Below are 27,490 nucleotides of genomic sequence, written 5' to 3'. Positions count from 1 at the left end.
GACTCCTTCTGGCCCACATCTGGCGACCAAGCTGCCCAACCAACAGCAGATGACATATTTCATTAAAACTAAGGGATATATTAGGGTGTCACTTGTATTAGCTATGGCAAAGGTAGCGGGGATTGATTCAGCTTGCATTTAAATTGTAGTTCACTACACAGATTCTGCTGTGGGAAGAGACTTGACTTTAAGCAATGTTGCTTTCTCCGATTCATTTGCAACACTCACTTCTCAAAGCAGGGCCAAAATAGATACTTAATTTCAGGGCATGCACGCGGAGTACCAGGCAAATGGGACTTCACATTAACAATGTAGTCCCTGAGGACACAGTGAAACAACAAAAAGCTGTAGAAATATTTTGGAGGGGCAGGATCTCTCTCTTGGGATCTGAAGTAGGGTAGTTTCCACTGCACATGCCAATTGCCTTCATGTATTCTTCATCTTGATTATTTGTAGGTAAAGCAAATATTGCAGAAATGGCACCAGTTTCCAGTGCTCTCTCCCCTCCCAAGGAAATCAAACTTGGGCCATGCTGCCATCTCACTGCGAGGAGGAGTGAGCAACAACTGTTTCTTTGACCACCCCAAATTATACCTCTGTGCCAAATGTGGGGAGAAAAACAGATGAGATCACATATTGTGAAAGAGCTAAAAGCTTGATTTGGAGTCTGTCTGGTGTTGCTGGTATGTTGATGATACCCAGCTCTTTTTCTCCTTTTCAGAGGAGGATGTGGAAGGGCTGAATTGGTGCCTAGGTTCAGTTAGGGCCTCAATGAGGGCTAGTAAACTCATGTTCAATCCAGAAAAGATGGAGGTGTTGTCAGTGAATGATTTGTCTGATGGGGGATGTGGCGTTTCTGAACAGAGTTGCTCTCCCCTTGGTGGGCCAGACTTGCTGTTAGATCCAGTTTTTACCATAAAAGGCCCCAATGGCACCTGTAATATGAAGCACTATTCAGCAGCTGAGGCTGGTATTCCAGTTGTTGCCATCCCTGGGCAGAGGTATCTTGTTGCTAATGGCAACAGGTGTTGCTCTTTTTGGAGCCCATGGGGCGGGGACATACTCTATTGCTCCTGAGGGACTTCAGGGGCTAGGATCTCAGTCCGTTTTCTCAAAATACTTACCAAAGAGAGCGGGGTCCAACATGAAGCATAGTCTCAACAAGGCAAAGTGAGTAGCACAGAGTGCAGGCAGGGGAATCAGGAGCTAAAGACCTACGTTATTTCCAGCAACCAGGAGACTGGACTTTATACAATGCATGTTTATGTACTTTCAGTTTCAACACACCTTCTGCTTGGTTTCTGCTAGTAAAGCCAAAGAAGCAGACCGGATGTGCATGTGTTTAAGGAGCAGAGGAGCATGTGAAGCAGATGCTCTCCCACTGAACTACAGCTGTTCCCCATCACCAAAGAGGTGAGTTAGCTCATATTTGTATAGTGCTGTGCATGGAAGCCCAGCGACAAAGGTATGAACAGAAAGAGCTCAGGGAAAGCAAAAGTTTGTCTTGCGTACAGAGAGCTATACAGTGGTACCTCGGGTTACATACACTTCAGGTTACATACGCTTCAGGTTACAGACTCCACTAACCCAGAAATAGTGCTTCAGGTTAAGAACTTTGCTTCAGGATGAGAACAGAAATCATGCTCTGGCGGTGCGGCGGCAGCAGGAGGCCCCATTAACTAAAGTGGTGCTTCAGGTAAAGAACAGTTTCAGGTTAAGTACAGACCTCCGGAACGAATTGAGTACTTATCTTGAGGTACCACTGTAATTCTATTATTCTATCCACAAAACATACACTTATTACAAACATTGCAAATAAATCTTTATTCTAGCAAAGTCTTCTCATGAGTAAAAGAACAAGGGAGTCTGCACTGCCCTAACTTTCCTCAACTACTCTTGGGCATAAAGGTGGGGTATGTGGCTTGCAGTAGGTATGTGACTTGCAGAGCTCAAATATACTCGTATAGCAAGCTTTTCCAACCTGGTGCTCTCCTGACATTTTGGGGACTACAGCTGCTATGAGATCCAGACACACAAAATGTCAGGACGGCACCAGTTGTTTGTTTGTTTGTTTGTTTGTTTATTATTATTATTATTATTATTATAAATTTGTATACTGCCCTACATCTGAAGGCTGCAGGGTAGTTCCCAACATAGAAATGCAAAATGGAAACACAAAATACATAACAAAACAAAAACAAACCAATAACCTTCCTTCCTCATATAATTAGCATATATAAATCTGAAACAAATATTATCCTTTTACTTGGGGGGTGAAGTTCCTATTTTTTGGAGCTGTTTCAAGTAGCTACCCTGTTTATACCAGTTTGAGGAAGGCTACACTACAGGAGTCAAGTCTTGCTGACTACAACCCAGACCACCATCTTGGGGAAGCTGGTTAATCATATATACCTAAAATCAACTCCCTTCCCTGAAATTCCTAATATCTTCTTAATATGTTATTTAACCAACTTTGAACCATCTAATACTTCTATACTTCTATCATTACAGCCAACTTTATTTATACCTAATTGCTCCTGAAATTTCCTTATCAAATTGAATTCATTAGATTTATGATTATCTTTCCATTTTCTGGCATATAGCATCCTAACCATTATTAAATACACAGACACTAGGTCTGATGAATAGATTGTGTTTTTCCAATAATTGAACAGAAACAAGAGGCAATCTAAAAAGACTCCTGTCCTAAAACATTTCTCTAATAATATTGGCAGGCGGCAGCCACGACCGATTGTTCCTTCATCTTAGTTCACTCCCACCACAAATGAATAAAATCCTCTTAGTCCTCAGGCTGGCCTGCTTCCATTCCTGCCTCATGATTTACAGGAATTCTCATTTTTTGGAGAATTAATCCTTAATTTTTAACTAACTACTGCCTGCAGCCAACCAATGAGATATAAATAAACCCCTTTTTCCCTCCCCCATGATCCACTCAGAAAGTAGATAAGGTATGTCACAACAGTTGGGCCATATCGCTTGAAGAATTCCCCACAGAGAAGGTAATTTCTTGAACTCTTTCTTTTCTACTTGAGAAGTACTTCTGTCCTCGGCCTTCCCCTCCTTTGACAGTTTTCTTATTTTACCACATCTTCTAATGATTTCCTCTCAAGCCAGGGAAACTAGGGAACTGGAATTCCCCTGAAGTCCGTGAATCTAATGTTTTCTTTAGGCACGTGATCCGAGATTGCGAAAAATGGGAGAGAGGAGCCTGCAAGCAGCCAGAGAAGGGGGGCAAGGAGAGGAAGCAGCTGACTGGAGCAGATATTCTTCAGAAATTTCTCCAGTGAGGAACTGTGTTAGTCCCATGCAGGGAGCAAGTGCATTCACCTTCTTTGGGGATTAAATTCAAGTGTCTTTCTTTGGCAGGATTTTTGCCACCATGAAGATCTGGCTGATCCTCCTAGGCCTGGCTGCAACTCTGATACCAAGCTTCTCACAGGTGAGTAGCAGAGGTGTAAGCAACACAGAAAGGGATTGGACTAGATGACATCTTAGGTTACCTTCCAGTCAGGGCCAGCCCTGCTCCCTAATATTAGGCAGAGTGGTTTGGAGTGCCATGAAAAGCAGGAGAGGGCTTATTTATTTAACAACTTATTAGTGCATTTTTGATGCCAGGAAAGGGAGGGCTCCTTGTGGGATGTTCTGCCTCGGGTGCCAAAACAACTTGCCCAGTCTTGGGTAGTTATTTATGCAGCTTGACTCAGGGAGGAGAGGAGGCAACATTCGTTGTTCGGTTTCAAGCAGCCAAATATCTTCAGCTGGCCTTGTTTCCAGCTCTGCTGTTCTGTTATTACATACCCCTCCCCAGCTTCAGAAAGATCCCTACAAAAGACAACAGCAAGCCAGAAAGAGGCAATGGCTGTGTTATTTATTTTAATTTGTTTATTGAATTTATATACCATCCTATTCCCGGAGGTCTCAGGGCAGTTCACAGAACAAGATCAGAATGTAAAACCACAAAATATATAATCAAAATAAAAACAACAGCCCAATAACACCCCCCCCAAAACACCCCATGTTTTAAAAGGGTATAGAATGCCCACTTTGGGCTCTGACCCTGCCCACTGTCAGCTTCAGTCCCGCCCACCACTGACATGTAGAAACCCCAGACAGTTTACTCTCTGAGGAAATGTGGCCCTTGGCAAAATATTGTCCACCCCTGTCCTAAATGACCCACAGCATGCTTATTTGAAAGTTTATTCCCCTCAAAGTGCAGAGGACTTGCTTTAGGGAAAATATGTTCAGGAAGAGGAGGGTAATGGGAAGTACTGTTAGTTCTCCTTTAGAAATCTAATGTGCAGGACAAAGCGGCACCTTTGAAATGCACTCTTGCCTCCCCCACCTGCCTGGCCTGCACTACTTTGTTTTGGTTATAGCCCTTCTACTGGTTGCAGAGGGCTTCTGACCTGGACACATATCAGTCCCAAGGAGTCGTGCCAAGATGCAGACTGGGAGATTCCGGGTTCACACCTTACCTAACATTACCACTGTTACTTCCTGGTTTTCAAGTTGCATTTGGAACAACTAACTCTCAAAACCTATAGCCTGTTGTGGGAATCTGTCGCTGCTACAAGTGTGTCCAGCAGGGCCCCAGGACAGTTTAGGATCCACATTCAGATTGCAGTGCTGAACCATCTGCCAGCAGGCTCCTCCTTGTCCTGCTTATTTTAGCACATGGGATGCTGAAGCCAATGAGAGCAGCAAAGCTATGGGAGTCCTTCAGTGGCTTCTGGAGAACCGGTGGTGCTCCCTGTTCCCAGAGTTTATGGTGCCTTTATGCCTCTTGAAAGGGCACTCCAAACTCAATAAAAATCAACACGCACATGCTCAGGTCTGGAGTTATTTTTAAAGCCGTATTATTTTAAGGCTCCATTGACAACCTCAGTGCTGCAACGAGGAGGAACGTATGTGAAGGAAATACAAGACAGCCTGGCTAGTGGAACACTAAGTGGACAGCACCTGCCTTCCCAAGATCCTTCTCCTTTTAAGTAGGAGGCAAGGAGAACTGGGATCTGTTGCCTGGGCAGGAAAATAAGCCCAAGATTCATATTTTGCTTTCTTTTGAGGCAGTGGGGAATGGAGGGCATTGAGGGTTAATTAGAGAGGGGCTCCTCTAGGGCAGAATTGGGGTCAGAAATTAATTGCAAATTAATCAACTGAAGGGTCATCAGGGTGGGTAATTGATGGTAAGTAAATTCACTGAAGGGGCATTGATTTGAATTGGAAGTTAGCTCACCTGCCTTCAGTGGTGTGTCCAATGTTATGCTGAGGCAGGAAAATGTGTGGTCAGAGGAGTGTTTGGGTACTCAGATCTCATTTTTTTGCATTGTAGTCTCTCGGGAAGGTTACTTGTCTCCAAGCACCATCAGTGCTTCTGTGACCTGGGTGTCCCCTTGCTGCAGAAAAATGTAGGATTCAAGAGTGGTTTGGTGTTTTGGGGTCTCTGACCCAACCTCTGCTTTGTACTCAGGTTCTTGGGCAGGCTACTTGTCTCTAAGCACCATCAGTTTGCCTTCTGTGAAATGGGTGCTTTTGGGTTGCAGTATCAGGGTCAAATATGTGGTTTGGTATTTAGGACTCAGATCTAACCTCTGCTTTGTATTTGCTTTGTGGTCTTGGACACTTGTCTCTATCTAGTCCAATGTTCTCTCTCTCTCTCTCTCTCTCTCTCTCTCTCTCTCTCTCTCTCTGTGTGTGTGTGTGTGTGTGTGTGTGTGTGGTTGTGGACAGCCAAAGCTGTATGGGAACCTTAAAAGTAGGACATGAGGACAGCAGTACTACTTCCTTGTTAATTCTCCTGCATTTAGTATTGAAAGAGAGAGAGAAAGATTGGGAGGGGGCGTGTTATGATGTGGTATGAGCCTCATCTGTGTACATGAGAAAGAGAGGGAGGCTGTGTATGTTGTCATCTCCTGGGCTTACCCCATCTCAGATAGCTGCATGCTTTCAATGACATCTTCTATACGTTTAATTCCTTCATCATATTTGTCAGGGTAGATAACAAGATCTGTCCAGTGGGCCTGCCTACCTGTCCATCACCTGACATCACAAACTCCACTGCATCCAGGTCTTTTGCGTAGGGTTAACAGGTGACAATCCCCTTTTGGCCCAGCCATGTCTTTACCTGCCCCGCATCCAACATCATATATGATGCCACATGTTTGGACTACTAGTCCAAATAAACACATTTGAATTTTAGCTGCCAATCTCGGGCAGCAGAATGGGATGGCGGCACTCACCTGAGCTCCAGTCTCCCACATCACTGCTACATGCCAGAAGGGATAGTGGAAGGGGGCAGGTGGTGGCGAGGCTGGTATGGCACAGATGCAGTCCAGTGCTCCTAAGTGTGAGCTGAGGCGTCGATCCAACAAGCTCAATGTCTCCTCCTTCTTCCTTTTGAAGACTGGGGAAGGCCCAAACATTAGCACGGGCAACGACAGGCCTTTCTGCTCTGGGCAAACAAACAAGAACTTCTGTGAGTGGGCTGGGCTTGTGATATTTGTTCATGTTGGCGCCAGCACCTCTATGTCCTTGGTGCAGGAGTGCAGTTTCAGTATCTGACGTACTCTCAGGCATCTCCCCTGAGGAGTGTCTTTACAGACAGGAATGACGGGAAAAGCTGGCGGCAGCAGCTCTTTAGGAGGTGCCTGACTAGACATATCCAATATCTCAGGGGGAGGACACCACTCCAACAACCACTTGAAACTTACCCAGGATCCAGCTCCTGACTCTCTTGATCACTGTCCCCCGTCTGTCAGCTGTGCCACCACTTGAGGCTCCAGTTTCACCTCCCTCACCCTACCTGAGCCCTTCCTCAAGTCACCCAGTTTCTCCCACCTTTTCAGTGCAATTATTTGTCCACCTGCTCTAGAACCCAACACAGTTTCTGATTAAAAGAATGAAGCACATTTGTTGGTCATGATCAACCAGAGAACAAAGACTTTCCTAATGGGGATTTATTTCTCTGTGACTTCTTGCAACAAGGAGGTGCCAAAAAAGACCATAACAGAAGCTGAGAATGAAGGACCTGAGCCAACTCAGACCACAAACAATGGCGGATGGAATTGGCCCTGGAATATCTTCGGACAGGTGTGCTTGTTAATCTGGATTAGAATGGAAATTAGGTCCTTTATCCTTAACCCCTTGTTCCCAAGAGAACAAAGACTTTCCTAATGGGGATTTATTTCTCTGTGACTTCTTGCAACAAGGAGGTGCCAAAAAAGAGCATAAGAGAAGCTGAGAATGACGGACCTGAGCTGACTCAGACCACAAACAATGGCGGATGGAATTGGCCCTGGAATATCTTCGGACAGGTGTGCTTGTTAATCTGGATTAGAATGGGAATTAGGTCCTTTATCCTTAACCCCTTGTTCCCAAGAGAACAAAGACTTTCCTAATGGGGATTTATTTCTCTGTGACTTCTTGCAACAAGGAGGTGCCAAAAAAGACCATAACAGAAGCTGAGAATGAAGGACCTGAGCCAACTCAGACCACAAACAATGGCGGATGGAATTGGCCCTGGAATATCTTCGGACAGGTGTGCTTGTTAATCTGGATTAGAATGGAAATTAGGTCCTTTATCCTTAACCCCTTGTTCCCAAGAGAACAAAGACTTTCCTAATGGGGATTTATTTCTCTGTGACTTCTTGCAACAAGGAGGTGCCAAAAAAGAGCATAAGAGAAGCTGAGAATGACGGACCTGAGCTGACTCAGACCACAAACAATGGCGGATGGAATTGGCCCTGGAATATCTTCGGACAGGTGTGCTTGTTAATCTGGATTAGAATGGGAATTAGGTCCTTTATCCTTAACCCCTTGTTCCCAAGAGAACAAAGACTTTCCTAATGGGGATTTATTTCTCTGTGACTTCTTGCAACAAGGAGGTGCCAAAAAAGACCATAACAGAAGCTGAGAATGAAGGACCTGAGCCAACTCAGACCACAAACAATGGCGGATGGAATTGGCCCTGGAATATCTTCGGACAGGTGTGCTTGTTAATCTGGATTAGAATGGAAATTAGGTCCTTTATCCTTAACCCCTTGTTCCCAAGAGAACAAAGACTTTCCTAATGGGGATTTATTTCTCTGTGACTTCTTGCAACAAGGAGGTGCCAAAAAAGAGCATAAGAGAAGCTGAGAATGACGGACCTGAGCTGACTCAGACCACAAACAATGGCGGATGGAATTGGCCCTGGAATATCTTCGGACAGGTGTGCTTGTTAATCTGGATTAGAATGGGAATTAGGTCCTTTATCCTTAACCCCTTGTTCCCAAGAGAACAAAGACTTTCCTAATGGGGATTTATTTCTCTGTGACTTCTTGCAACAAGGAGGTGCCAAAAAAGACCATAACAGAAGCTGAGAATGAAGGACCTGAGCCAACTCAGACCACAAACAATGGCGGATGGAATTGGCCCTGGAATATCTTCGGACAGGTGTGCTTGTTAATCTGGATTAGAATGGGAATTACGTAGGTCCTTTATCCTTAGCCCCGTGTCCCCAAAGCAGCAACTATTGAATTATTCATTTAGAAAGAGAAGCTATTGATAGCTGAACAGTTTCTGGTTGAAGAAAGAAGTGTTTTAATTGGTTATGATAATCAGGAGAACAACAATTTCTCTAATGGAGATTGGTTTCTCCATGACATTTTAAAAACACAAGGAAGTTGTATTCCAAAGAATCTGGAGGGTGCCATGTTGTGTGTGGGGTGTTGGCCACAGAGGTTGCAGATGCAGGGATAAATGATTCTGAGATCCCTCTTCCCTTCCAGGATTATGAAAATGAAGAATGAGAGCTGCAAAGTACTATAGGGGCTTATGCACTTACAACTGAGGACAAAATACAGGAGCAGAAGGTGTGGCTAATAATACGGACTAGAATGGAAATTACTTTATCCTACTACTAGTCCAAGTAGACATATTTGAATTTTAGCTGCCAACCCCTTTTAAATTATGTTGTGGGCAATAGAATGAGGGAGCTCCAGTCATGTTTCTGGATAACAAGACAGAGAGGAGAAGGGATGAGACATTGGTGAGGTCAGTGTGGTGCAAATGCACCAGTGCAATCCAGTGTTCCCACCAGGATGTTTGATTGTGCTAACCTTGCCACTGCCTCACCTCTCTTTACCCCAGTTTGCAGCAGGGATCTAGAACCCAACACAGTTTCTGATTAAGAGAAAGAAGCACATTTATTGGTCATGATAAACCAGAGAATGAAGACTTTCCTAATGGGGATTTATTTCTCTGTGACTTCTTGCAACAAGGAGGTGCCAAAAAAGAGCATAAGAGAAGCTGAGAATGACAGACCTGAGCCAACTCAGACCACAAACAATGGCGGATGGAATTGGCGCTGGAATATCTTCGGACAGGTGTGGATGTTAATCTGGATTAGAATGGGAATTAGGTCCATTTTCTTTAACCCCTTGTCAGGGGGGTTGGACTGGGTATATGCTCTACCTCTCATTTAATATGCTCTACCTCTCATTTAAATCGGAACCAGTGACGGCGGTGAACGCCCTGTGTGAATGTCTGGAAGCAGATGGAGGACAGATGGTGATCAATGGATTGAGGATGAATCCCAACAGGACAGAAGTATTATTTTGGGGGGACATGGGGCAGGTGTGGGGGACTCCCTAGTCCTGAATGGAGTAACTGTGCCCCTGAAGGACCAGGTGTGCAGCCTTGGTGTGCAGTCATTTTGGAATCACAGTTGTTCATAGAAGTGGAGGTTAATTCTGTGTCCAAGGTGCCTGTTTACCAGCTCCGTTTGTTACACTAGCTGAGACCTGCCTGCGCACTGTCTTGCCAAAGTGGTACATGCTCTGGTTATCTCCCACTTTGACTACTGCAATGTGCTCTACCTTTGAAGGTGACACAGAAACTACAGCAATCCAGAATGCAGCTGCCAGACTGGTGACTGGGAGTGGTCGCCAGGACCGTATAACACCGGTTCTGAAAAACCTGCATTGGTTCCCAGTATGTTTCCAAGCACAATTCAAATTGTTGGTGCTGACCATTAATACCCTAAACAGCCCTGTCCTATATACCTGAAGGGGCATCTCTGCCCCCATCATTTAGCCTGAACCAGTTTGAGGTCCAGCTCCAAGGGCCCTCTGGTGGTTCCCTCACTGCAAGAAGTGAAGTTACAGGGAACCAGGCAGAGGGCCTTCTCTGTGGAATGCCCCCCACCATCAGATGTCAAAGAATTAAACAACTATACAACTTTCTTGAAGATATTTGAAGGTAGCTGTGTATCAGGGAGTTTTAATGTCCGATGTTTCACTGTGTTTTTATACAGTGGTACCTCGGGTTAAGAACTTAATTCGTTCCGGAGGTCTGTTCTTAACCTGAAACTGTTCTTAACCTGAGGTACCACTTTAGCTAATGGGGCCTCCCGCTGCCACCGTGCGATTTCTGTTCTCATCCTGAAGCAAAGTTCTTAACCTGAGGTACTATTTCTGGGTTAGCGGAGTCTGTAACCTGAAGCGTCTGTAACCTGAAGTGACTGTAACCCGAGGTACCGCTGTATTCTGTTGGAAGCTGGCCCGAGTGGATGAGGCATCCCAGTCAGATAGGCAGGGTATAAGTAATATTCAAGCTGGTGGCCATCACTGGCTCCTGGGTGTCATGAGCCCTGTGGAGATGTCATGAAAGGGATGGTCATATCCTGAGGAGAGAGTGAGAGGTTGATGGCTCAGAGGAGGATCCTAGCAGGTTGGGGGAGGTGAAATTGGGCCTCCAAAAAATGTCTGAGCTAGAGGAGGGGCCCAGTGATCAAGGGAGTCAGGAGCTGGATCCTGGGAAGAATCCAAGCAGGTTGACAGAGAGGTGTTACACCCCTGTGTTATCAGACACCTCTAGTCATGAACTCCCTAAAGTGTAGCCGCTGCCACCTTCTCCTGTCAATTAGAAAACTCTTCCTTCTGGGGAGGTCCTTACAGTAAGTTGGATACTGAGCCAGCACTGACTCCACTTCCATCTCCCAGCCATGGAGACACCAGTGCCAGCATGAGCAAACCTCACAGGTCCAACTCACTTGGAGGAATTCCCATTTGCTTGCCTAGTCCTGAGATGTGTGTTGCTTTCCGCCCTAAGGGCTATGCTTACCCTGTTTTCAAAAAGAAGAGGGGGTGGGTGTCTCTTCTTGGATAATCTCAGCTCATTCTTAGCCATGTAATTCATCTGCTGTGTTTTTTTTTTAACTTTGCCTTTCTACCACTCAGTTTTATGCATTCTGAGTCCAAGTTCAAGTTCATCATCCAGCAGTGAGGTCCAGGACACTGTAGGAGCAAATTCCGTAATGAAAAAGTACTTTCTTTTATCTGCCCTTCATCTGCCAACATTCAGCTTGGCTATATGTCTACGAGTTCTAGTGTTACCAGAGAGAGAAAGAAATATTTCTCCATACCATGCATAATAATATTATAAACTTCTATCATGCTAACTCTTACTTGCCTTTTCTCCAAACTAAAAAGTCCTGGAAGCTGCAATGTTTCTTCAGACTGGAGTCACTCCATCTCCTTGATCATTTTAGTTGCCCTTTTCCGAACCTTTTCCAAGTCAACAGTATCCTTTTCGAGGAGAGGGGACCAGAACTGTACACGGTATTCCAAATGAAGTCACACCACAGATTTCTATAATGGCATTGTGCTATAAACATTTTTATTTTCATTTCATTTCCTAATGATCCCCAGCATGGAATTTCCCCCTTTTTCACAGCTGCCGAACTTTCGGCAGACATCTTCATCAAGCGATCCACTGCAACCTCAAGCACATTGTCCTTCCTTTCAGGGTTCTGAGGTTACGGAAGAGCCAACTCGGGCCACAAGAAGCACCAACAACAAGGAAACCGGAACATGGCGCCCCCTCAGCAAGATCCTTAACCTTCAGGACTCTCAGGTGTGACTATTAAACCTAGAAATATTTGGAAGTGGCCTTTTGCTGGGAATTACTTCTTTCACCTTTGCTTCCTGTTTAGTTTAGATTTTAGTTGTTGTCTGAGAATGCTAATCGGGATTTATTTTTAATTTTTTGCTTTGCATTAGAGATTTGTACCTTAGTTATTGAATTTTAACACTCAGCTTTCTAGTCTCTCTCAGCTGTACTCTTACATATCTTTTCAGTAATTAATCTAAACGCCATGAGCATGATTAAGGTACCTCTGGGGTAGCTCTGATATACAACTCCACCACCACAATCTCCAACAAAAGACAAGAGTGCTCTGGCTGCTAGAGCTGATCCAGACTCTATTTCTATTTGAATAAGAAGCACATTTATTAGTTGCAACACCCAAAAGAACATTGATTTATGGTCTAAGTATTGTTGTGAGTTGGTGTGTGTGTGTGTGTGTGTGTGTGTGTGTGTGTGTGTGTGTCTGTATGATGCCTTTAGTCCCTTCCAACTCCTGGGGTCCTGTATCCATTAAGGGTTAGATCTGATATATATATATATATATATATATATATATATATATATATATATGCAGGTTTTGGTGTCCTCGGGTGTCTTCCCGTGTAAAAGTTGGGGTGTCTAGGCGACGTTTCGACGAGGTCTCACTCGTCATCTTCAGGCTGGTGCTTTCGGCTTCTTGTTACTGGAACAGAGCAGGATCTCAGTGTTTGAGTTCCTATAAATACTGTTGAGGGGTGTGGTGTATAGCCTCCAATGTTCTGGGCCGAGAGGAAGTTCCCAGGCTAGTGTGCCTTTTCTTCTTTTGTTCCTTAGTTGCTTGAGGGATATCTTGAGTGATTTCTTGAGTGATATCCTGAGTACCACTTAGGTGGGTCATTAGGTGTGGATTAGTTGCTAAAGCCTTTGTGTCTTGACCTCTTGAACTTTGTGAAGAGTTTTTCTGAGAAGATGGCTGTAGCTGCACAACTACAGCCATCTTCTCAGAAAAACTCTTCACAAAGTTCAAGAGGTCAAGACACAAAGGCTTTAGCAACTAATCCACACCTAATGACCCACCTAAGTGGTACTCAGGATATCACTCAAGAAATCACTCAAGATATCCCTCAAGCAACTAAGGAACAAAAGAAGAAAAGGCACACTAGCCTGGGAACTTCCTCTCGGCCCAGAACATTGGAGGCTATACACCACACCCCTCAACAGTATTTATAGGAACTCAAACACTGAGATCCTGCTCTGTTCCAGTAACAAGAAGCCGAAAGCACCAGCCTGAAGATGACGAGTGAGACCTCGTCGAAACGTCGCCTAGACACCCCAACTTTTACACGGGAAGACACCCGAGGACACCAAAACCTGCATACCTATACCCGTGAAAATCTACGAAAGCATATATATATATATATATATATATATATATATATATATATATGCAGGTTTTGGTGTCCTCGGGTGTCTTCCCGTGTAAAAGTTGGGGTGTCTAGGCGACGTTTCGACGAGGTCTCACTCGTCATCTTCAGGCTGGTGCTTTCGGCTTCTTGTTGCTGGAACAGAGCTCTGTTCCAGCAACAAGAAGCCGAAAGCACCAGCCTGAAGATGACGAGTGAGACCTCGTCGAAACGTCGCCTAGACACCCCAACTTTTACACGGGAAGACACCCGAGGACACCAAAACCTGCATTCCTGTACCCGTGAAAATCTACGAAAGCATATATATATATATATATATATACCCGCCCATCTGGCTGGGCTTCCCCAGCCACTCTGGGCGGCTTCCAACCTAATATTAAAATACAGTAATACATCAAACATTAAAAGCTTCCCTAAACAGGGCTGCCTTCAGATGTCTTCTAAAAGTTTGGTAGTTGTTTTTCTCTTTGACATCTGGTTGGAGGGCGTACCACTACCGAGAAGGCCTTCTGCCTGGTTCCCTGTAACTTGGCTTCTCGCAGTGAGGGAACCGCCAGAAGGCCCTCAGCACTGGACCTCAGTGTCCAGGATGAATGATGGGGATGGAGACGCTCCTTCAGGTATACAGGTATACAGGACCAAGGCCGTTTAGGGCTTTAAAGGTCAGCACGAACACTCTGAATTGTGCTCAGAAACGTTCTGGAAGCCAATGCAGATCTCTCAGGACTGGTGTTATGTGGTCTCTGCAGCCACTCCCAGTCCCCAGTCTAGCTGTCGCATTCTGGACTAATTGCAGTTTCTGGGTCACCTTCAAAGGTAGCCCCATGTAGAGCGCAAGCTGTTCTGTTCTAACTAGCCAACTGTAAGATAATGGCCTTAGCTTAAGTACACTCATTAGTATTACCAAAGAAGCTGCTCACTGCCTAGGGCAAATGGATGGGCCTTTCCCTTTCCCACCTGGCTGGTGGTTAGAAGAAGAATGGAAGAGTAGTTGTGTGTGAGCTGAGCAAGAAGGTGGAGAGACAGAGACATGTTTCAGATACATGTTTGCTTGGTGCTGGGCTCTGGGGCTCACCTGGGAACCTAATGAGGAAGCAAGATCAGTTAGGGAGTTGATGCTGTGAGCCCCTCCCCCTGCCCCATCTTACGCTCTGCTGGCCTTCATTCCAAGGAAACCAAAACCTGGGCAAGCACCCACCCTGGAATGCCTAGAATTGCCCTCCGCTCAGAGATTGAGATAGCGTGTAACAGTACAATAGTGATTTCGAACACATTTTGTATAGAGTTGAACCAAGCTACACAGCTGTGGGCAGCGTGTGGCAGCTCCATCAACCCTGGTGCCTGCCAGTAAAAGCAACCTTAGAGGGTGGAACTAGGGGGGTGATAAACCCTCTTTTGGGGGAGATTTTGGGGGTGATTTGTGAGTTTGTTTGGGCCCTGGGTGAGAGTGAGGGTGGATGGGTGGAGTCCTGGGTAAGAGTCAGGAAGCTGAGAGGCATTGGGTGGGGAGCTGTGTCAAAAGAAGGGAAGAATAGATTTATTAGTAATTTGTATTAATATTGCATTGTGTATTTTTTTCACATTTGTTGTTGTTTTAGCTTCCTGTATACCTCTTAGACATATTTTTATATATCAAGCAGTATTTGAAATGGCATTTTTAAATCATCATCTATTATGGTATATTGCTAACACTATTTGACAGGGGATTCCGGTTGAGAATGAAGATGATGCTACAGTGAAGCTGGAAGAAGGAGGCGAGAGAGAAAACGAAGGGAGCCATGAGCAAAAGGAAGCTACTCATTTGGAAGTTGCATCTAACAAAAGAGATGGGGGAGCAGAGGGCAATGAATGTAAACAGTCAAGAATCTCTGAGGTTGGTGTCAAGGAATGTCTGGATGACCCAGAGATACCTGCTGGGACCACAAACACAACAGAGCCAGCCACAAGAATACCAACAACAGCAGAGGCAATGACAAGTACCCCTTGCACATCCAAGCAGTGCCAGCCACGCATTAATCCATGGGCCACGTGCGCTCGTGCCACTACAGAGGATGAAAAGAAGTTGTTTGAGGCTCTAACTGAATTTTCTGTGGAGTTCTATAAAGCAGCAATCCTACATGAGAAGCCTGGCTCTAACTTGATCTTTTCACCCTTCAGTGTCGCAGTGATGCTCTCCAACCTATTGCTGGGTAAGGCCATACCTACCTTCAGGTGTGCACATCATCACTTCAGTCTTAAGACCTCTGCATCTGATAATTTTTTTTCCTGCATGGAAATAATCTCTGTCTAGAAAAACGGGCATATATCAAGATGTACAAAGTACAGTATGATTGCTCCTCTGGCAAGGAGCAACTGCAGCGCATGCCAGCCACGTGATTTAATATTATTATTATTTCCCTAAATGGTGTTCCCAGAGCTTCAGCATGTCCTGTCCTTCTCAGCTTCACCTGGTGGACCTCCAGCCCCTCATATATTATCATTTATTCAATTTATCTTCCCCGCTTTCCTCCTTACCTGCTCCATCACTCAAACCAAAAGTGCCAGCGTGTATTACAAAAAGCAACAATGAATGCCTCAGCTCAGCACAGCTTGGCAAACGCTTCCTCGGGTCAGTGACAGGTCAGGGCTAGAGGGGACATAACCAATGGTCAGCACCCCACTTTCCCTTGAGTCACCCAGCTCTCTTCCTGGTCCTGTTGGTGTTGTGGGGCAGGTTGTCACTCCCTCCTTAACAAATTCCTCACTAAATTAAGGGAAGCCATGGCCTATGCACTGACAGATACATACCTGCTCCTCACAACCCTGTCTTTGCCATCCAGGCACCTGCAATCAAACCAAGGACCGTCTTGAGAGGCTGCTCTTTTATCCTGAAGGATTCACATGTGTCCATAGAGCACTAGAGAGTCTCCAGAAATCAGAGTCCTTGACCTCTGCCAATGCAATGTTTTTCCAACCAGGTGAGTAAACTACCAGGTTCAAGATTCCCATACACCGTCTTTTCCCACGCACCATCTTCTCTCAGGTAAGATCTTATTCACACTGACAGGTGTGTGTTTCAAAACAGAAAACATCTGTGGAAAATGGTTTTATAATTGTGGAACATAGCTGAAATGTTCTCCATATTCTCCATTTATGGATTATATCTGAATTAAAGGGATGCAGGTGGTGCTGTGGTCTAAACCACTGAGCCTCTTTGACTTGCCGATCAGAAGGTTGGTGGTTTGAATCCGCTTGACAGTGGTTAGCTCCCGTTGCTCTGTCCCAGCTTCTGCCAACCTAGCAATTCAAAAGCACACCAGTGCAAATAGATAAATAGGTACCGCTGCAGCAGGAAGGTAAATGGCGTTTCCATGGGCTCTGGCACTTGTCACTGTGTCCTGTTGTGTCCTGTTGGGACGCGGGTGGCGCTGTAGGTAAAACTTCAGTGCCTAGGACTTGCTGATCGCAAGGTCGGCAGTTCGAATCCCCACGGCGGGGTGAGCTCCCGTCGTTCGGTCCCAGCTCCTGCCCACCTAGCAGTTCGAAAGCACCCCTAAGTGCAAGTAGATAAATAGGTACCGCTTTATAGCGGGAAGGTAAACGGCGTTTCCATGTGCTGTGCTGGTGCTGGCTTGCCTGAGCAGCTTCGTCACGCTGGCCACGTGACCCGGAAGTGTCTCCGGACAGCGCTGGCTCCCGGCCTCTTGAGCGAGATGAGCGCGCAACCCTAGAGTCGGACATGACTGGCCCGTACAGGCAGGGGTACCTTTACCTTTACCTAAGGAGTCCTCTCAAGATAACCCACAAGAGCAAGAAGTATGTTTCAAGGGAGTATTTTTCTATCTCTGGTTTTTTCTTCATGAGCAGCTCTCCCCTTGGAAAATGATTTCCGCAACCTGACAAGGATGTTCTATAAAACCAAACTGGCTCACCTTACTAATAACAGCAACCAGGATGTGGCGGACATCAACAGTTGGGTGAGCCAAAGTACTAACAAGAAGATCAAGAAGATTGTGAATGAGCTGGATTCTGATGCCAAGATGATACTCCTTAATGCTGTCTACTTCTACTGTAAGTAGGAAGGTTCTAGGGCCTTCTGTCCCCCAACATCTGATCCAGAGAGACTGCTCACCCAAAGCCAGTTTGGCTTCCCTACCCTTTGGCACTCAATTCCTGAAACACTGGTCCCCAGGCAGATTCCAGTTAGCCCCTATTTCCCCACACCATGGCATGTCTCGAGGTTCCACCATTATTGAGCTTTTATATCACTTTAAATTTCAAGAGACCTCCCATCGGTTGACTTGTCTCAACAAAAATCGATATATATGATATAGAAATACAAAGCCCACACGCAATACAAGTGTGACTGATGGGACTGATGGGATAGCCCCCATCCTCTAGGATTCTAAACTGCACAGGGAGCCTGCACTGGTAGAGAGGGCTCCCCACAAGTGGAAGGCAATGAAGCCAGCAACAGGAATATGATGGTTGATGCAGGGCAAATGGCTTATCCGCCCTTATCCCACGCTATGGTTGGCCTTCCACAAAGGATGTAGACATGCTGGGCTCTTGACACTCCTGCAGCCAGAATCCTCATTGTATGTATACCCAAACAAAAATGCTAGCTGGAAAATGTGTGTGTGTGTGTGTGTGTGTGTGTGTGTGTGTGTGTACAGTATATATATATATATATATATATATATATATATATATATATATATGGGGGGGGGGGAGTAGTGTAGATCCTCCCTGCTCCATAACAGTTAGGAACTATGGTGCTTGGAGAGCACAAATCCATTCTGGAAGCAGCCAGTATTTGGCTGGGACAGGCAAGCTGTGACTCTAGTAGGGACAGAACTGTGCTTCATCAATGCCAGGTTGTGAAACGCATAAAGAGGAGTGAGTAGGAAAGTTCAGGGACTTTCTTTAGCATTACCCTTACAGGTGCAAGTTTAGATTGTGGGTTAATTAAATATGAGGTATGGTGTCAAAAATGCATAACTTACTCTGCAACCTGATGATAGGGTGGATTCTCATGATACTAGACATGTGGTCATCCAACAAAACTTCTTAGCAGGAGACTCGGGAAAGACAAAAGGATGTATTTCTTCATACAGCACATAGTTAAACTGTGGAACTCACTGCCACAAGACATGGGGATGGAATATTTGTGTTTTTGTAGTTTTAACTGTAAACCTCAGTCTGGGGAAAAGCAGCATATAAATGGTGGTGATGGTGGTGGTGATAGCCACTAGGCCTAATGCCTTTATGTCGTGCTTGTGAGGCTTCCTGGAGGCCTATGGTTGGCCAATGTGTAATGTGTACTTTTTAGTTGGATTCAAGCAGAGCTCTTCTGGTGTTTATGCCTCAATAAGCTGATCCAAGCTCTTCATCTTTTCAGCCAAGTGGAAGGAAATGTTTCTAGTGAAAGACACAAAGAAGGCAAAATTCTACCGCCCAGGCTTAGCTCCCATCAATGTTCAAATGATGATGAGTAAGAAATACCCAATGGCCTCCTTCATTGACCACAGCCTGCAGGCTAAGGTAATGCCTATGAGGATTGGGAGAGGCTTACATTTTCAATTTCTAAGACCTGGTTCAGACACTCTAGTAAGGATGGCTTGCAACAAACAAAGCAATATATTAAAAAATTAATTATTAATTCAATGAACATACCTATAGAAGCAAAAACTAGCATCAGCTTGTTTAGGACTCCCATCCAAGAACCTTGGGAACTGCAGTTCTAAGGTGGTAAAAATTGCCTTCGTTCCTAGCAAAACTACAGTTTTCATGTTTCTTAAACTGGTTTCACACTTGTTGAAACTTGCAGTGCAGGGATGCTCTTATACCCTCAGCTCTTAAGGCATTCCTGTTCTTTGGTGGTCCCACCAGCTTGGCTATCTTGTGCCTGTCTTGGGTTTCTCCTTGAACAGTTGCTCCTGCTGTTGAATTGGGTCACATCGGTAAAGACTTAGGCTAGTTTCGTTTGTCAATTGCTTCTCGCAGCTGGTGGAAGTCCCATCGCAATTTGTAGAACAGAAAATAAAACACAAAAATACAGTTGAATCAAATAACAATTAAAACAATACAGAACAAACATATTGCAGTCATCCAAAAAGCCACCACAACACAAAACATGTACCCCATATCCAACAGGAGAATGAACACCAAACAGGCTTGGTGTTCCTTATATAAATAACCGTTTTATGATTTTTGTGTGTGTGCTAACTTTACTCCGTTGAGCCCACACAAAACCCTTTCTTCTTTTCCAAATATAAAAGGGAGAGGGGGGAGGAGGAAGAAAAATGGAAAGCAGCAAATTAGAGCTATACCATATTGGTATGAATATAAGTCACAGTTTCTCCCTAATTCTGGTTTGTATAAAACCTAAGTGTGGGATAGCCAGTCTAATATAAGCAACATGCTTAAGTCAATGCATGAAGGGAAGCAGTCCTACCAGGTTTCTTCTAGGTCATTTCCCCTTGCCTTGGGAGGAAATAGGTAAGCAAGTCTATTGTCTCTGCTACATGTGAAGAGGTTTGAGCTGGTTGCTCCAGCTTAGTTGCATGGCTCTCACCAGCCAAGCCACTCTCGAGTTTCTATACCAATAATTTAGGAACTTTCACCACTTTGTAACTAAGCTAAGCTTTACTGCCTGTGTGACTTTTCTGAAGCTCATGAATCTGACCTTTGGAGAGTTTGTAAGTAAAGAATTTTTCTTACCTTGCCAAACGTGGTCTTTTCCTCTGCTGGGGGAAAAGGGGAACTTTGGGAAGAAACTTTTAAGAGTACATTTTGGAACTCATTTGGAGGGGCATATTTTAAAGGTCCAGCAACCTATATTCCCATGCTTTATTTTGCTTCATATTTTGTGATTTTAAATATCTGTGGGGGAGTTGCCCCAAACCTGGATCTTGGGTCCATGGGGTCACGAAGAGCCGGACATGACTTAATGACTAAACAACAACAACAACTATATACCATATACATATGTATATGGAAACCACACAGATGGCTTACTCTCCAGGTGGTGCAATGGGTCAGAGCATCTGGCTGTTAACTTCAGCCATTTTTGTAAAAGGGTCTCACACCCTTCTCAACAAGTGGCGCTGGTTGGCCAGTGAGTTGTTCATTGTGAGACGAGTTCAGAAGCTGCATCTGGTTTTGTGTGGGGTTTTTTAGATTGTAAAAAGCACTGGACCATACCAGATACTTACAGTACGTAGATATAGTTTCAAAGAGATCTCATTTTAACAGTGTGGGGAATCTTGTGTTTCGACCAATACAGCATTGGAAAAATGGGGTGCTCCTCTATAGCAGGGTGCATGAGAACATGGGAGAAAGGCAGGAGACTGATGGTGTTTAATTTGCTAGGTTGGCCGACTGCAGCTGTCTAACAACATGAGCCTGGTCATCATCATGCCCAGCTCCATAACTCAAAATCTCACCGAGGTGGAGGAGCGCCTCAGTGCAGTTGTCTTCAAGTCAGTGATGGCCAAGCTGGAGAGCACCCATTTCAAGCCTACCGTGGTCTACCTACCCAGATTCAAGGCGGACACTTCCCAGAACCTCATGAACATAATTGGGGAGATGGGTAAGAAAAATAAAGCGGGAGAGAGGAGAAATGAGCTAAAGGCAAAGAAGCATTGCTCCTTTTCAGCATGAAGGATAGGTTGTGTCAGTGATAGAAAGAAACGCTAACCCCCACACTCCACCACCCTGTCACCAGTATATTTAATTCACTCAAGCCCATGAAGAAGCCAATTTCACAGCATTGTTCACAGAGCAGGACTGGCTGCATGGCTTTAAGTGTCCTCAACTGCAGAGAGATAGTGCTTCTACTCCACTCCTTCTCCCCAAACTAGATTTCTTGGGATAAGAAAAACAGATGGAAGCAGCACTGGGAAAACATGGGTGGTGGTTTACAGGACAATAACCATGTCACCTCCATTAAACATGAGTTCACAGGGCATAGTTATTGCACAATAAATGCCTCAGCTGGAAGCCACCAACCTCAATGTATTCCAGTATTAACAGTATTGTCCTTCTGTCCTTTCTTCTCCCCACAGGCCTGATTTACTACCATTTATTTGCTGTAAAAGAATTGCCGTGCCAACCTATCCGGTGTGACTAAGCAAAGCACGATGCCTTTTAAAGATTCTTGTGTCTGCTTCTAGATTAGCCAACGTCATTTCCTCTTGGGGTGTTCTGTGTTTGTGTGTGTGAAATAGTGATGTGGTGCTAATAAAGAAATAAGAGGAGAAAGTAATAACTGAAGGAAACCAATTCTCTCTCACGTGCGCGCACACACACACAAACAAACACACACAAACAGAATCTGGCTAATTCAGGAGACATGCATCACCAATTCCCTACCCATGCTAAAACAAGAAGAAATAAATTGGGCTAAACCTGCAAAAGGGAAGCTTTTAATTAATGTTGCTGGGGACTTTTGCTGACTGGGAAATACTTCTAAGTCAACATTATAAGAAGATCTTTTCCTTGGGGAAGGGCACTGCTGGTTAATATAACACTATTGAATGCTATGTGACACCTCCATTTTAATTCTACCTCTAGCTAATTGTGGGGGGGAAATTGCCTTGGAAGTACTACAATGTTTGCAGGCATGTACAGGGTTCTCTTCCCCCATAGCTCTGCTTTGAAACCTATTTCCAGCCAAAGGAGAAGAGAGTTTAGGTTTCATCCGATATTATCCTTATGCATTTAATCCAACCTTCTCTTTCAGATTTTGGCTTTTTCTATGATGCCGATCTGTGTGAGATCTCCACGGATAAAGAATTGGCCGTGTCCAGTGCTCACCACAGGGCTGTGCTGGAAATCAGCGAGGAAGGAGTGGAAGCAGCGGCTGCCACAGTTGTCTCCCTGGCACGCACAGCCAATATCTTTGAAGTGTCTCAGCCCTTCCTTGTTGCAGTGATGAGGGATAATGGGTTCCCAGTCTTCATGGGGCGCATCAACAACCCACAGGCAGCATAACGTTCTCCTCCTTGCTCCTGTCAGCTTCTGCCAGACACCCACAGTATTGCCCCTAGTTCAGCCTTCACTGTTTACACATGAAGCCTTGTGCAAGTGGCTGTAACATGTTCCTTTGGTATTTCCTCCCATTTTATTCTTTTGCGTTATAATTTTACCCTCCCATTCCTATGCCTTTTTTTAAAAAAAAAGCTGGTTTCCCTCCCCCTTGTCATTTTTCTGTGATTTTTGTTTTGTTTTGTTTTGTTTTTGTCCTTCCTTTGCATCACTGAACAATCCACCTGTTCCCATTTATGTAGCAGGCTGGAAAAGAGGTCACCTCTGTCAAGAGGTTCTCCTTCTCCTTCTCCTCCTTTTCCCCATGTAACCACTGCAACAAACCATTCAGCCTCTTCCATTTCACCTTCATAAGGAATAAAGCGAAACTAAATTGGCTCACGGGACTGTGTTACTGCCATGTCTGAGGCAGAAGTGTGCCTGTGTTGTGTTGCTTTAGGCTGCAAGTGGAGGCTCAGCCAATTAAATGATTCTCCAGACCAAGGAAGGGAACCTACCGCCACTAGCTACATGCCCTCAGCGGATTGTGTCATGGCCTGCATGCCCATAATAGGCAGAGTTGGGGCAAAAAAGGACAACCCAGAGCCAAAAATGGGGGGGGGAGCCCCTTACGCTTTTCCTTGCTTCAGGAGACAAGGATGTCAGGAGTCAGAGCAAACTTACGGGATGGACCAGAGACTAAGGTCCAAGGTCCACAGTCTAAGGTCAAGAGAACTGCCAGGTCTTGTACCCTCATGTGCCTGTGGTCCTTCAGGCTTGGAAGTGGCTCAGCTATCAGTCTATCAGATATGGTGGCAGCTGGAATGCTGTAAGGCTTGACTGGCGTGGTTTGGCCTTGCTGCTACCTAACTCCACCTCTTGCTCCATATAGTTCCCTTCCATGAGTGTTATTTCCTCCTCTGATGAGGTCGCGGCAGCTAAAAAAGCCAATGCAATTCTGGGCTGCATCAATAGGAGTATAGCATCTAGATCAAGGGAAGTAATAGTGTCATTGTATTCTGCTCTGGTCAGACCTCACCTGGAGTACTGTGTCCAGTTCTGGGCACCACAGTTCAAGAAGGACACTGACAAACTGGAACATGTCCAGAGGAGGGCAACCAAAATGGTCAAAGGCCTGGAAACGATGCCTTATGAGGAACGGCTAAGGGAGCTGGGCATGTTTAGCCTGGAGAAGAGGAGGTTAAGGGGTGATATGATAGCGATGTTCAAATATATAAAAGGATGTCATACAGAGGAGGGAGAAAGGTTGTTTTCTGCTGCTCCAGAGAAGCGGACACAGAGCAATGGATCCAAACTACAAGAAAGAAGATTCCACCTAAACATTAGGAAGAACTTCCTGACAGTAAGAGCTGTTCGACAGTGGAATTTGCTTTCAAGGAGTGTGGTGGAGTCTCCTTCTTTGGAGGTCTTTAAGCAGAGGCTTGACAACCATATGTCAGGAGTGCTCTGATGGTGTTTCCTGCTTGGCAGGGGGTTGGACTCGATGGCCCTTGTGGTCTCTTCCAACTCTATGATTCTATGATTCTATGATGAGGACTCCTGGAGTGGAGAGCATGACTAGTGAGCCACTTGCTCTAGAAAGGGTTGTGAAAATGCAGAGAGGCTTCTTCAGCCTATCTTTCCTAGGCCATCCCTTGTTAATGATGCTAATTTAGAAAGCTTCCCGCATCCCCCCAATTCCTCTCAGAACTAGATGAGTTGTCGTTGGCATCTGTCTATCTCAAGAGAAAATGGAGTGCGCCTCCAATGGCGAAGTCAAACTGCAGTGTTAGCAGCACCAAAGTGACCTCCACAAAGAGCAAACCTGGGCAGTGTATATGGGGGGCCTTGGCTGCCCAGACAACAAGCCCCGCCCCCTTGGCCTTACTGATGTGATCCAAAGGAAAGCAGAGCAATACGTTTGGCACCAGTTTGGCTGCAGGAGTTGCTGGAAAGAAGTGTACAAGGCACCATCCAACCATCTTAGGGACTCTGCCCCTGATTTGTGTAGGCTTTACTCCTTAGCCTTTTCTTCTCCTGGAGATATCCCACAAGGCAGCTGAGGTTGAGGACCAGAGTTTTCCTTCTCCTAGATGGGCTGGCTACCTGACCTGACCTGACCCTCACTTCAAAAAACCTGCCTTCTTGACTGTTGAACCTGCTGTTGGTCTCATCCGCTCAATCTGCCTGGAGTTTTCTTTGCAGGCAGGGGAAGTCCCTAACTCACCAAGGGTTTGAAACCCATCAACTACCTTCATCTGGTTTAGCCGGCCAGTCAAAGGCATTCCCAGTGTGTGGACAGTGTCACATGGTGACAGCTTCTAGGAGCCACAGGTGAGAGCTGAGTGCAGGGTGGAGACCAAAGGTGGACAAATGACCCCAGAATGAAGGGAGCACATATCATTTTCTAATGGAAAAAGTGTTCCTTGTATATTCCTGGAGTCAGACCCATAGAAAAGCATCTGAGTTTATTAAAAAATTTCAGACTCCGACATCACAACTGTATATCTCTTTAAACATACTTCAGTTGATTTATTTATTTATTTAAAAAAAAACACTGATATTACACAATGTTCAACTTCATATTATACAAGATATTACAATAAAAATATAATACATTATTAATATTATTATTAATTTATTTTCATCATACATAAATAGGTTAACCAGTTAGTAGCCAATAGGGCCATGCACCGGATTCATGAGGGTAACATAGCCAATTGCAGCATACTGTGGTCTTAATTAACCAATCATTTGTTGACACATACCAAACGTATAACGTGCTCATTGTCTATTGGCAGTAGAAGTTGGTGGCTGAAGATCATTACATGAAATCTGTTAAGCAAATCTGTGGCTTGAAATCGGTTACTTCAAATCCATTGCTTGAAATCCACCGCTTTTAACATTTAACATCTCAGCTTTATGACTAAGAAATTCTACTTTATTTTATTTATAAAAATAACTATAACTCATAAATATACATATATATATCTATAATAGTGGTGTGCAATATAATTATATGCCACCAGCTCATTAAAAAAATCATAGTAGTATACAATCAAATCATTAAAGCATCATTAAATTGTAAGCTAAGAATATTAACAACAAATGACCAACAGTGAACCCTCTGAAAATGCTTAGGAAAACAGGCACCGCAGCAGAGATGATGATATCTCCTGGGGTGCTATTTGCCAGTCCTCCACATTCCAAATAAATAAGTTTTTCTCAAGGAGAAACCCACCAAATAAGCAAAGGAAGAGGTGGATTGCAAGACGAATATGCATGGCTAAGGCTTTAACTGCAACCTAGAAAAATATATTTCCAGAGTCGTTTTGCTATCGCCAATCAAAATGTCACAAAATTGTGAGCCAGTGTTTGATTCCACAATGAAACAGGAGGAGGGGGGAATGAGGAAAAAGCTGGCTTTGTATTGAAGCTTTAACATCTGGTCAAAAATTCATGTTTGTTCTTTAGGGAGTTCTATAGGGAGTGACCATGAAGACTGACTGTGCTTCAGAAGGTACCACTAAACTACTGTTGGGTACTGATGATCTTTGGGCATGTGCGTATGTGACCCTTGCAGGCTATAGATTTTGGGGCTGCAATGATGAGTTTCTGCACTTCAAGATGCATGACTGCACCGCTGCCTCCCGTACACAGACACGCACTTTGAGACCCAGTTTTGTATAGAGTAGTGCTTGTACATAGAACGCCTCCTGCACACACACATAGGCACTGTCCCTCTTCTTGCGAAGAGCCTCACGGCATCTCTACATCCCACCTTCTGAACGAAGGTCAAATCACACATATGGAGGCTGAGGCAATCGTGATGTACCTACTCAGTCCATGGTTCGGAGTAGGCACATGAATGTGCACTTGTCATCTCAGCTGCAGGAAAATTTGAGGTGCTCCAAATACTCCAGCAGCTCCTGGGCGAGGCGGGTTCCTTTAGTGAGCTCGTCCCATTGATCAGTGAAAGTCCAGGAGATTCTGCAGGAATCAGCAGAACATGGGGCTGCGGGCAGCAGCTGGAAATAAAAGGCACGAATAACCTGAGTCAAATGTCAAAGCACAACCATACAAATGCAGCATGTTCATGCAATGGCACATGCAACTGACGTAGGAGAGCATTAAACATAAGGAATGCCAGCTTAAATAAATGGGGGGTCCATGTAAGCCCCACCCAGCATAATCGATCACAAGACACGGTGCGCCATTTGAATGGTAATGTTCATTAACTTTTTGGGAGAAACCCCTCAAATATTTTATTGGGGGGAGCGAAGGGACCTCGGCCGCTAGGAGTTGGCACCTATGCTCCACATATGGGACTGTTCACTGAAGAATTGATGCTTTTGAATTATGGTGCTGGAGGAGACTCTTGAGAGTCCCATGGACTGCAAGAAGATCAAACTGATCCATTCTGAAGGAAATCAGCCCTGAGTGGTCACTGGAAGGACAGATCCTGAAGCTGAGGCTCCAATACTTTGGCCACCTCATGAGAAGAGAAGACTCCCTGGAAAAGACCCTGATGTTGGGAAAGATGGAGGGCACAAGGAGAAGGGGACGACAGAGGACGAGATGGTTGGACAGTGTTCTCGAAGCTACCAGCATGAAGTTTGACCAAACTGCGGGAGGCAGTGGAAGACAGGAGTGCCTGGCGTGCTCTGGTCCATGGTGTCACGAAGAGTCGGACACGACTAAATGACTAAATAACAACAACATGGGACTGTTGGGTCTCGCAATCAGATTAATGGTCTCATAAACTAGGAAATCTATTTGATATTCTTCCCACATGATTCTTTTTTTAAAAAAAATCAAAAATCTGAATATTGAAGATTTCCATTAACATTTACAAGTTTAAAGGATCAGTTAGGACCTAAAAGTAGGTTTCTCTTTTCAGTATGATGGTAATGGGCAAATGGGGGTGTCCATCACTTTTCAGGCAGAACTCTAGTCCAATTAACAGCTAAAAGGCAGAAATTCAGTAGGCATTTCCTCCATTTCTTTGTATTCTTGCTGGGGAAAGATATTCCTGTCACGTTTGCCAGGAAAAGGGGGGGGGGGAAGTTGCAATACAACAGGGTGGCATTCCCAGGGAAGCCTGCCCAACTCTTGATCCTCCGCATCTATCTGTGGAAGAAACACCCTGG

General features: G+C 44.9%; 1 protein-coding gene across 4 annotated transcripts; it reads left to right on the top strand.

Moving 5' to 3' along the window:
* Positions 1-1,315: 1,315 nt before the first annotated feature.
* SERPING1 (serpin family G member 1) lies at positions 1,316-22,742 on the top strand. Of its 4 annotated transcripts, XM_077933015.1 has the most exons (17): positions 1,316-1,413; positions 3,388-3,460; positions 7,006-7,110; positions 7,230-7,334; positions 7,454-7,558; positions 7,678-7,782; positions 7,902-8,006; positions 8,126-8,230; positions 8,350-8,454; positions 9,282-9,386; positions 11,809-11,916; positions 15,034-15,520; positions 16,151-16,288; positions 17,178-17,381; positions 18,712-18,854; positions 20,685-20,904; positions 22,057-22,742. In XM_077933015.1, the coding sequence occupies exons 1-17, from the start codon at positions 1,331-1,333 to the stop codon at positions 22,305-22,307; spliced, it is 2,547 nt and encodes an 848-aa protein (XP_077789141.1). In that variant the 5' UTR covers positions 1,316-1,330; the 3' UTR covers positions 22,308-22,742. The 4 variants fall into 4 exon arrangements, with proteins under 4 accessions (XP_077789141.1, XP_077789148.1, XP_077789144.1 ...); XM_077933022.1 differs by lacking the exon at positions 7,006-7,110; XM_077933018.1 differs by lacking the exon at positions 7,454-7,558.
* Positions 22,743-27,490: the final 4,748 nt, after the last annotated feature.

Source organism: Podarcis muralis, chromosome 1, assembly GCF_964188315.1.
Source record: "Podarcis muralis chromosome 1, rPodMur119.hap1.1, whole genome shotgun sequence".
Taxonomy (NCBI): Eukaryota; Metazoa; Chordata; class Lepidosauria; order Squamata; family Lacertidae; genus Podarcis; species Podarcis muralis.
The sequence above is the reverse complement of the archived record's forward strand: the minus strand, read 5'-3'. Positions and strand labels throughout refer to the sequence as shown.

Bases quoted from the DNA above. Each gene is read 5' to 3' on its own strand.
- SERPING1 (XM_077933015.1), top strand. From the start codon at position 1,331: ATGTGCATGTGTTTAAGGAGCAGAGGAGCATGTGAAGCAGATGCTCTC. The intron at 8,455-9,281 runs GTGTGCTTGTTA...TCTTGCAACAAG, and splicing joins CCTGGAATATCTTCGGACAG to GAGGTGCCAAAAAAGAGCAT. The intron at 9,387-11,808 runs GTGTGGATGTTA...CCTTCCTTTCAG, and splicing joins GCTGGAATATCTTCGGACAG to GGTTCTGAGGTTACGGAAGA.